General features: G+C 32.5%; 1 protein-coding gene across 1 annotated transcript; it reads left to right on the top strand.

Annotated features, from left to right (window-relative positions):
• The first annotated feature begins 8,406 nt into the window (after positions 1 to 8,406).
• On the top strand, positions 8,407 to 11,630 carry LOC105159406 (trihelix transcription factor DF1). Its single transcript, XM_011076458.3, has 2 exons — positions 8,407 to 8,859; positions 9,590 to 11,630. Exons 1-2 carry the CDS (start codon positions 8,582 to 8,584, stop codon positions 11,160 to 11,162), a joined length of 1,851 nt encoding a protein of 616 aa, XP_011074760.1. The 5' UTR covers positions 8,407 to 8,581; the 3' UTR covers positions 11,163 to 11,630.
• The last annotated feature ends 696 nt before the right edge of the window (positions 11,631 to 12,326 follow it).

Consider the following 12,326-nt stretch of genomic DNA (forward strand, 5'->3'; position numbering starts at 1 on the left):
CATTATCGAGTTTCTGAAAACATTGAACTTTGCCATATAATTAAACATGGGTGGTGAGATTTTATTTTTATTCGAATTGATTTTGATAATTAATATATAAATTATTATAAGTTTTAATATAGGTCAATAATTCGAGTAGGCGCAATGCCATAAATTACTTAAAAACCTTCAAATAAATAATTATCGGACAAAAACTAATGTATATACGTTGTTACCTAACAATCCCGTAATATATAACCCTAGCTAGATAGCACGATCATGTCTATCTTCATGCAACACAGACCTTATATATATATTATTAATCGTGAGACAATTAGCATCTAAAGTTGTTGTCTAATAAAGTAATTAATTACTTCTAATAGACGAGCTTATAATCTGTGTGATACAATTTACTCAGCCACATCATGCAATACATTCATATTCTAAAGTTTAATTAATCATATCAATAATTTTGTTCTCCTACTATCATTTAGAAAATAGGAATAATTATACCGTCATTCCCTGATAATTTGGTGTTATTACATATAAATTTATTATAGTTCGAAAAACTGCATCTATATATTGCCTCTGATGTTTATTTCTATCTAATAAATAGATCCATCCGTTAGTTTAATTCACCGAATGAATGAAAATACATATTGACTTTAGATAGACACATTATTGACTTATTACAAATCAAATGAATCTTGTGATCAAATTATGTTTATAAAGGTGTATAAAGATAGTTTCGTCAGAAAAGATTTATTTGATTGGCAATAAATCAGTAATAAGTCAATTTGGGATAAGTATGATTTTATATTAAGTTAATTATAGAGACAAGAGATGGTTGTGTGCAGATACATAAGCATGCATGTGATGTGGTTTAGAATGATGATTACAGTACGTAGCACTCTCACATGCTCCCATGTTTTCACATTAAATCTCTACTTAGGGACAGTTTATCAATTTTCCTTTTTTGGCTATTTAATTGGGAAGAAGCTGCCTTTTTGATTTCCCACTTAATGGTGCAATTAAGTAAATGCACATGCTTGTCTGCGGTATACCTTCCTAATCACACTATGTTTCACTTACTTGTCAATTACAATTAACTACACTAAAATTAACCAATAGGGGTTAAAATAATTATTCTTTTAAAGTTAAAAATATTTTTATTTTTTTCCAAGTCAGAAAAAATGATTTATTATATTATTTGATATAAGAAAGATAAAAAAAAAACACCCACATACATATACATTTTCACATATGTGAATGTCAAAATCAGGTGTCCTTCGTTAGGAAAATAAAAGATTCAAGATGTACCGACTGCAATGCTACTAATATATGAAAAGAATTAATCTAAATCCAATTAAATAGAACCAATACGACAGCCAGTTATAACAATTATTGTGTGATTGATTTAAATTTGTAAAATAGGATAACAAGATAATTAAATAAGGTGAAATAAAATTTACATGCATGCATTATTACCATGATATGGAGATATATATTTCAATAATTAGTAGCATAGTATATATATATATATACAGAGAGAGAGAGAGAGTGTGTGTGTGTGTGGTGACTATGTGGGTAGAACCACTCATTCTTGCAAGTGGGCTCCCAAAGAACAAAAAGAATTTATTGTAAATTGCCTTCTCTTATTTATATATGGCCACTATTAAATTACAATCTCACTCAAGAAAAAGGGAGAAAATATGTATAAAAATGTGCAAGAATCAAGTTGTGTGTGGGTGCTTAGCTAATGGGAGATAAAATTGAAAAGGGGGTTAAATCCACATGGATGACACATGATTTATGCCAATATTCACATGCCCACCATGTTCAATTAAACCCTTTGTGTGCATGTAACTTTTTCTACATGGCCCATCATAAATTTTGGACTAGACAACTCATATTGCTCCATCTCACCACTCCTAGCTAATGTAATTTACTAATTTTATGCGTATCGAAGTTCAATAATACTAGATAGCAGAAGGATTTTTATTATAACTGTTCTCATTTTATCTTTATATTTTGTCAATTATTTCACCATTATTCTTACATTATTTTAAATTCTTTTATTATTCTTTCATCAAATCTATTATTGATTTAATATCAGAGTATTAATTCTTGTTTGTCATAGTAGTCCTCCTTTGATCTTCAAATTTTTGTGGAACTCCTTCGACTATTGTAGTGCTATTGAATTCCAATACATATCATAGTTGTTGGGCACATCAATTAATTAATGATTTCCCATCTAATATTTTTTGGCAAAGTTATTTAAAAATTATATATATACGGAGAATTTCATATGTCCACGTGTAAGTATATGCTCCTATGGTAATATACTTTGATAAGTTGAAGGAAAAAGATAGTGTAATTAAATAAATACATAGTCCTATATTTTTTGTATGTGGGATGTGAAAGCTAATGATTATGATAATAGTGTAATGTTGATAATTTGCATGTGGAAGGTTAGATACTTTAGTGGGAATAATAGATAGATGAAAGGAATGTAAAAAAGAGAGGACCCCCTTTTTAGAAATGGGATGAATTAAAGCAACTTAATAAGCATTTTTTTTGTGCTGTAAAAAGACTCTATAATGCTTCTCTCTCAAAAGTGCCTCCTTTTTCAACTTGTTTCCATTATTTCTGTGTCCACCCATTAATGTTGAGTTCTTATGAATAAATTCGAATTTTACTGAATGTGTGAATATTAATCTCACTTTATGAGAGTTATTGAATTATTATAATTTGTCGTTGTTCTTATTCATATTGATGTATTGATTGAGTCGGTATAATTTGTTACTATACTTAGTTATATTGATATATTAGTTGAATCGATATATTACTCAAATTAACAGCTAGACTTGGAATCCCCACTAACTCAACTAACAACCAGGCTGACGTAAAATAACATAGCAAGAAAAAAAAACCGTAATACGTTGAAAAAATATTATGTACAAAAACATGATATATCGTACATGTTGAAGCTCTTGAACCTCAACTTTTAACCTTAAAGCTCTTTACCTTGAACCTTCAAGTTTACATGGGGTTGTGTGATATATACTTTTCTTAAATTATCTGAAATTTAATTTGTTTTTAATAAAAATATCAATTATATTACAAAATACATCGACTAAATACTCATCACTAAAATTCAATTTATTTCAAAGTTCTTGTTAGATACTATTAATTTGTTAGTAATTAATTATTAAACTATATTTACTGCCCAGAAGTTTTAGTTCACGATCACATCACTCACAACAAACGAGGTTAATTTTTTTTGGCCATTAGGGAAATTAAAACCATAAGCATGGTCTTTTAAAAAATAGAAAAAGAGTTTTTATTTTAAAAATAAATAAATTAACAAGTTTATTTCCTTCTTTTTTTAATATGTAAAGGTATGTAGAATAAGTTATAATCGGGCGCGGGTGTTGTGCATGTTTCGTGGAACAAATTGTGGTAGGACTCGCATTATGTATCACTACATAAAGTACGGTTTCGAGAAATAATTCACACTTTTTACTTTTTAAAACAAACAACTTATATAATTATTTTTTTTATTAATAAATACATAATTGTATCAATATTTCGATAAATTGAACAATACATTGATTCGATCAATATATATCGATATAATTAAGAGTAATGAAATAAATTCACATAAAAAGAGAAAAAATTAATTTGATGGAATTCAAACTCAAATATAAATATTTAGAGTTGGTAATAATTTGCAGTTAAATTATAGGGACAGAAGGAGAAAGGTAATGGTGCAGATGGGAATGTGCAAATGAGATATTTTATTGAAATGCAATCAAACAAGAGATACTGTGTCCATATTCCAATTTAATTACGACCCCTCCAAAATCCTAATACTGTAAATTAAATAATATTGATATTTGTACTGTCAATTTTAAAGATGTTGACGCGACGTTCCATCATCCTCCAACTCATACCATTTATTTTTCTTTAATTAATTAATAACACCAATAATAATAATAATAATAATAATTATTATTATTATTATTGTACATTCTCATCTGAAAATAATAAAATGAAATAATGCAGCTTGGTAAATATATTAATATTTGGGTAGTCCTTTTTAGGACAATATTTTAATTTTTTCACACTGCACTTTATGGATGAAATTGACCGCTCTTTATTTAAAAAAAAATAATAAGAAGAAGAAGATGAGTAGTGTGATCAAATAAATATACCAAAGAAAGCCAACACTAATTCGTAGTCCAATTAATTAAGTATGGTTGGGAAAGTAATTAAATTACTGAAAAATGAACTTCAAATTCACTTTTAAAAATTTATTCCACCTCAAATAATAATCTATTCCACTTAAGTCTACTGCACTGTTTAAGACATCAAATCATGCTAAATTGCATCATTAATTTGGCTTACTTAATTATAATTATCATGTTTCTTTAATAATTTTGATGCAAAAAACTAGTTTTTATACCATAAAAAAGTTATTGGTCATGGCTAATGTTTTAGCCACCCTCGCAAAAAGTATGGCCAACAACCACGTGGTAGTAGTCAATTACTATTTGCTACGATTATGTGTTATTAATCATGAAGAATTAACCATATTAAATCTTATAATTGTTCTAGTGATGTCATAATAAAATAAAAGACGGTAAAAACAATTAAAGTAGTGTTTGATCTTATTTATAGAAATAACAGTGAATATTCATTGTTCAACTATATAGTATTTGTTATAATTATTGACTTTCAATCATAGTAATTCACCATTATAAAAAATAATATTTCATTTAATGTCTAATTACATTGTGAAAATGAAATGAAAATAAAATAATATAGTTTTGGGGATCAGCAAATATTTAGTGTGTTTTTGGTGCATTGAATAGTGGACATAATGATGCAGAGTAGAAGCTTTTTCTTGATCAGTGAAATTATAATATTAATGTAATATATACTCTTTATCATTAATTTAAAGGGAATTTCTTTATTCTCAACTTTTCTTTTTCCTTTTTCTACAGCGCATTTACTCATAAGTCGTGTTTCTTGGTTGTGGCATGTGACCCCCTGTACGTACGTGGCATCAAGATGGAAGACTACAATATGTACGTATATGGTAAAGTTATATAATTTTCTATATATTATTCTATCTTTAAATATATCTCATATGACTATAAATGTAAATAATATGGACCAAACAAACACAAACACTACTCTGTAGTAAAAATAATTTGAATTCCAAGATATATATAAGTAATATAATATATACATTTATATATATATATATATATAGAGAGAGAGAGAGAGAGAGAGAGAGAGTAGTGAAGTGATGGTATTGTTTCTCATATCATCATCATTATCATCAATTACGTACCATTCACCTCAAAATGTAGACAAATGTTAGAGGGGTGCCCTTTGATGTTTACCTAACCCCCTCCCCCACTTTACTAATATGCCCTTCCCGTTATATCTTCCACCCCTCACCCGTTTTTCCAATTGTCCAGTGAATTTTATTTTAGCAGTTGAGGAGTGTTGTCATTTTCCAAAGAGATTAATTGGGTATTAATTGTAAGATTTATGATTATATATGTATCTCTAAATTTATATTCAATTCCTCATATATATTTTTATTTTTATTTTTGGGAGGGAGGGTTAGGGGTTGTTTGGCCCACCTTGTGTTTCTTATATAAGTTGTAGACATAATAGGGTAAGAATGTGGTATGGTTGATTTAGGCATTTAATGCCTCATATTCATTAATGGGTCCACCAGCCTTGCATTATTTGGGGTGGGGTATGCTCCATTTCTCTCTTTCTCTTTACATAAATAAATAAAATATATAATTCATTTTAGTTATTTGAATCTCAAATCTCACTCATCAATCATACGCTCTCTTATTTTATAAAAGTCGTGTTTCCCGCAGTCAAATGTTTATCCAATTACACACATACGTATGTGTGTGTGTGTGTTCCAAATAGGAGGTTATTTAATTTAAGCATTCTGCCTATTCCATCCTTCAAATTAATAATACGGCTGGTTTCTCAATTTAGAAGTCACCGCCACCACATAATTAGATTGAGATTAAAAGTATACGTATATTGTTCAGAAAAATAAATAAATTACAATAAGTTTTTTTAAAATTTGATGAATATCCACTCCATGTATTTTTTAAAAAAATAAATTAGGTGGGTAAAAGAATTGAAAATTTATAAAAAGTAATCAACTAAATTCATAAAAAATTTAAAAAATAAGTAAAATTATAATTTATAATCCACAAGGAAATTTTGATCATTTTATTGCTAAAAAATGAATGAAAATCTAACGAAAACTAATGGATTGAGCTAATTGTTATACGACTGTTAAAATTAAGAGGTATTGGTGATCATTTTCAAAAAATAAAAAGGTATTTATACTTATACTAAATTTTAATAGAACTCATTGTAATTTACCCAAAAAACAAAAGAAGGAATGAAAGATGATCATATACATACACAATTAAATCACTATTCAAAACGACATGATATAGTAAGAAGGTAAATGACCAATTAAAATATTTAGGAGCCAATTTATATATACACCAAGAAGAATTATTTACATATATATATATTTATTGTGACTTATATTTTAAAAGAAATGAAATTAAAAGGGGAGCGGGGTGAGGTGGGGATAGGAATGTGTAAGGCATTGTCGATATATATATATATATATAGGGGGTTCGTACTGAAATTCAAATTATGTTACAATAAATTGAAATCTTATCTTTAAAGTAGTCATTGTACTTTTCGAAATCTTTATATATATATATATATGTGCCTGAATCCTCATCAATTTAATTTCAATGTGATAGTTTCCAGCAAAATAAATGTGACATGTTAATTTGATGTTATTCATGTGCTACTATATCCAAAAAAAATTCACCTTTTTATTATTAGGTGAACATATATATATACAGGGAATTATTATAATTAAATTTGGATTAATTAAAATAAACCAAGATTAGCTATGCAGTTATGTCAGCAAATAAATATTATAATAAAATAAAAATGGTGATAGTCTTAAATAACATATACAATTAAGTAGCTAAGTGTGATGCCAAACTGGCACCTGAAACCAGAGATTATAAATTAAATAATTGCAGTATAATATATAACTCATTCTTGCTACTGCCTATGCATTTCCCATTTTATATTATATTGTTTGATCGATACGCTCTCTGACATTCTACAATTTATTTTAATTAATTAGACATAAGCGCACTAACACTCAATACCAATTTCAAAAATATATAAATTTTTATTGGATGAAAAAACCAGTAATTTATATAGGAATTAATTTGATGGTCAAACAAGATTAATATATAATTAATACAAGCAAGAGTGGGGTAATAGAGGTAGGCTTGGTTATGATATAAATTAATTAGTAATGATGAAATAAGAAACATAAAAAGGATGGAGGTTGAAAATCCCTTTCCATTTATTATGGTAGGTTGGAACCTAACAGGAATTGGCCACAATTTACTTGTATTCATAAATGAGTTTGCCTAATAAAAATGACCTACATCTAACTACTATTAATTCAACCATGGATCCCACTTTCATAAAATCACCTTTTCAACCTATGCTTAAGCCAACACCCCCCCCCCCTTATTTTTTATTTTTTCCCATCTAAACTTGTCAAATTGCGACCATGGGTCCCGCCTTTCGACGTGGCTGCACAAATGCCATATTTTTCCCGTTCCGTCTAAATAATAACAATGAATATTGAATGAGTATGGTAATTACTAACTTTGATTTCGATTGTATAAATTTTATAAGGATATTTTTGTCAGATCATACAAAGATGATCAAGGATGAGTGATAAGATAAAGAAAGTAAAAAGGTCAATGGGTTTAGATGTTGGGAGGGGCAAAGTGGTAATTTCAGAAACATGCCCGCAAGTGTAAGCAAAAACAGCCACTGAAATCCAAAACGCCCAAAAAGCAAAGGTGACCTACATGGGCCGGCTTTTAACTATATTTAGCTGGACAGACAAAAACCACCTTATTATCACCATCGTCGCTATCTGGAGCTGTTGCTTCTTCAACACCCCCCCCCCCCCCTCCCCCGCCCTATACCCTGTATACGTGTACCGTATATATATACGTATATGTTCAATCCTTCTGTTTTGATATACGTACAGTATATATGTATATGAACCCCAGTTTGCCTGCATGTATAGATATTTTTATCTTGTTACTGAGTCTGATGGGAATTATTTTTTTTTTAAAAAAAATAAAGGAAAAAGAAAAAACTTTTGTTTACCAAAAAGAGAGGGGCAAGCAGAAAATTGCTAAAGATTCCTCAGCTGAAAAGGCAAAAATAAAAAATAGTAAAACTTATTTAATTAAAAATTATATATATATATATATATATATTGAGGAGTGTGAGATTGACAGGCAGATCCCACCGCAATAAATTAAATATAATTCACCACACCTCAATCTTCATAAAATTCACCCATCCTATTCTCATATATGTTTATTTTTATTTTTTTAATTTTTGAGCTGGTAATTGACAGAGGGTGGGGGAGGCTGGCTAGCTAGCTGGACAAAGACTTGTCTGATCCCTCTTCTTCATCATGCTTGGTGTTTCAGGCCTCATGGGCAGCTCCGGCGGCGACGGCGCTGCTACTGCTGCTGCTGCCGAACCCCATGAGAGCGGTGGCGCTAGTGGTGGTAGCAGCGAGGTTGGTGCCTCCAGCTCGATGATTCCTACGGCGGAGGATAGTCATGAGAGAAGTGGCGGAAACCGGTGGCCGAGGCAAGAAACTTTGGCTTTACTCAAAATTCGTTCTGATATGGATGTTGCTTTTAGAGACGCAAGTCTTAAAGGTCCATTATGGGAAGAAGTTTCCAGGTAATTAAAATGAATGGTTTTTCGTTTTCATTTATTGTATCACAGACACACAGAATTACACACAGTAGGAGGGGTGTGTGTGTGTGTGTGGTATAATTCCGTACAAACTCGAGATTTTCTTGAATTTGCTGTAAAAGGTATTTCTGGACATGAAATTTGATTGAATTATTGCTTTTTGATTAAAAGGGTCTTTTTCTTTCAGTTTCATCTCACAAGAATTCAGCAGCTTTCGTGGAATTTTCATTTTCTACTCCGGGTTTTCGCCCCTTGGTTTTTGGCACTTTGTTGCTAATTTTAGCAAAAAATCAAAAGTTTTGAATGAGTAATTATCAGTTTTATATAAGTATTCTTCAAGTTGAATTCATCAGCTCATGATCGTCTTCAAGTTTTCAACTTTTGTATATGATGATCATTTCTTTGTTTCTGTTTCCACTATGATTTGTCTGGAACTTATTACAATCTTAATTATTGTAATAAAACGTTTTTTGAGAATGTGTTTGAACAATTCAGTTTGAGTTGGTTTTGTCGATCCCCACAGCTTTCAATTCTTTGCTTGTTTGATGACCAAGTCATGGTTTGTTGTTTGGATCAGTACTGCAGTTACTTGCACTTTTTATCTTATGTATTTATCACTATTAGACTTTGGTTTTTATTGAAGAATTCCAGATGTAATAAGAACAGGAATTGGGTTTTACTTTTTATTTATTCCGCCAACTCATGTTGTTGTCAGGAAAATGGCGGAGCTTGGATTCCAACGAAGCGCCAAGAAATGCAAAGAGAAATTCGAGAACGTCTACAAGTACCACAAGAGAACTAAAGACGGCCGGGCCTCCAAATCCGACGGCAAGACCTACCGCTTTTTTGATCAATTAGAGGCCTTGGAGAACGCTCCTCCGCCTCCCTTCACCCCTCCACCGCCACGCCCTCAGCCCCCTCCCTCCACGGCTGCCCCACCAATGCCGACCAATGCTACTAATTTACCAATGCCATCGCATATAACTGTTTCATCAACTAGTCCGAATCCTGTGAGTGTAGCACCACCAGCACAAACTGCCAACAATCCGATTAATGCTTCCGCTTTGTTCCATCCATCACAATTGCCTCAATTACAGCCTCCGCCTCCGGCGGCGGTGAATGCTTCAAATCCTCCTCAAACTCAACCTTTTCAAACATCTCATCCACACATGAGCTTGATGTCGAATTCAACGTCGACGTCGTCTACCTCTTCTGATGAGGATATACAAAGACGGCGGGGGAGGAAGAGAAAGTGGAAGGATTTTTTCCAAAGACTAATGAAAGATGTGATTCACAAACAGGAGGAGTTGCAGAAGAAGTTCTTGGATACGTTGGAGAAACGCGAGCGGGAACGAATGGCGAGAGAGGAGGCCTGGAGAGTGCAAGAAATGTCGAGAATGAATCGGGAACACGAACTGCTAGTCCAGGAGAGATCAATCGCCGCCGCCAAAGACGCCGCTGTAATTGCTTTCTTGCAAAAGGTAACTGAGCAACACAACTTGCAAGTCCCGATCGGTAATAGTACTACTGCACCACCCCCAATGCAGGTACAACCCCCGGAAAATCCTCAGCCACCGTGGCAACCCCCCCCACCACCACCACCTCAGCCGCAGCAGTCCACTGTCCCACCACCACCAGCGGCTCCAGGACCAATTGTGACAGTAACACCAACAAAAGCCATAGAAACCTCTAAAACAGATAACGGTGGCGATACTTGCGTCTCCGCAAGCTCCTCAAGGTGGCCGAAAGCGGAGGTCCAAGCCCTGATCAATCTTCGAACGAGTCTCGATCTCAAGTACCAAGAAAACGGACCGAAGGGCCCCCTTTGGGAGGAGATATCCGCCGGCATGGCTAAACTTGGATACAACAGAAGCTCGAAGCGATGCAAAGAGAAATGGGAAAACATCAACAAGTACTTCAAGAAAGTGAAAGAGAGCAACAAGAAGCGAGCCGAGGACTCCAAAACATGCCCGTATTTCCACCAGCTCGACGCCATATACAAAGAGAAGGCCAAGAATGATGTGGTGGGCTCGTTCAATCCAATGAAACCCGAGAACGCAATGGTGCCCATAATGGCCCGACCCGAGCAGCAGTGGCCACTTGGCGAGCAACAGCAGCAGGACTCAGCAATGCCTGATCAGGATGATCACGACAACGACAGCTACAACAACAACGATCACGAGGAGGACGATGATGGAGATGAGGAAGACGAAGACGATGAAGGAGGTAGTTATGAGATAGTAACAAACAAGCAGCCATCTTCAGCTACAAACACCACGGCGGAGTGAGGCGGGGAAGCGGCGGCGGTCCTGGAGAGAGAGAGAAAGGGGTATTAACAATGTGGGCAAGTGGAGGTGGGGCAGAAGTGCAGGAGGTGTCAGAGAAGTGGCGGAGGGGATAAGTGGGTCAGAAAACCGGCGGTGAAAATTTGAAACAGGCGGTGTTTTTGTAAGGTTAAAGCTGCGGGGTTAGTTTTTGTATAAGTTTTTCCTTTTATTTTTTTTTAAGAAAAAAATTATTTTCTATAAATATAATTTATTTATTATTTTGGAAATAAAATTGAGGGAGGGGTGAAATAGAGAGCTATATATATATATATATATATATATGGTGAAATCCAAAAAACTAATAAGGGGACAACAAGTATTAATTAATTTGTACTTGCTTTATTTTCTCTTTTAGTTTTCTTAATTTATGGGGAGTGTAATTAAATTACTGTCAAAGATTATTGATATTAATTAATAATTAATGTTGGAGATTTTGTGTCCCTCATAATACTGTTGTTATAGTGGTGGTTATCAGATTAACATTTCATAAGACAATCAAAAACCCTAATTCTAAGCTTTGTAATAACAATATCTATATATGCTCCTTCCTTAATTATGTATTACAGTACTGTTTCATTTCCAGAGGTACAAACCCCTCTTCCTTCCCACATATATAATACTTACTAATTATTTTAATTAATTAACATATATATATATATACATACACACATGTATTATCACAAAAATGCAACAGATCGAAGATCCAATACCTTCATAATACAATCTCTGACAAAGAAGAATCAGGTCATAATGCAATATATCCAATTTAATTTTGTTCCACACGCGACTGGCTATTAATTACATATATATGTAAGTACGTATCTCTATTTATATACATACCCTAAATTACTTAAAAAATGAGAAAATTGTAATTTTAGTTCTGTAATTTAAGAGGGGTGGCATTTTTAGTTCTGCACGTATTGATTTTTGTAATTTAATCCTGTAACTTCATAATTTTGGCAATTTTAGTTCTTTTTTGGCCAATTTGGTTGGAAATTGTAACTTATTACAATTTTGGTCCTGTAAATAAATTCATACAGGAGCAAAAATGCCAACTCTTTCAAGTTATAAGACTAAAAATATTAATGCCCCCTAAGTTACATAACTAAAATTGCAATTTAATAG

This window comes from Sesamum indicum, linkage group LG3 (assembly GCF_026168435.1).
Source record: "Sesamum indicum cultivar Baizhima isolate 11 linkage group LG3, ASM2616843v1, whole genome shotgun sequence".
NCBI lineage: Eukaryota > Viridiplantae > Streptophyta > Magnoliopsida > Lamiales > Pedaliaceae > Sesamum > Sesamum indicum.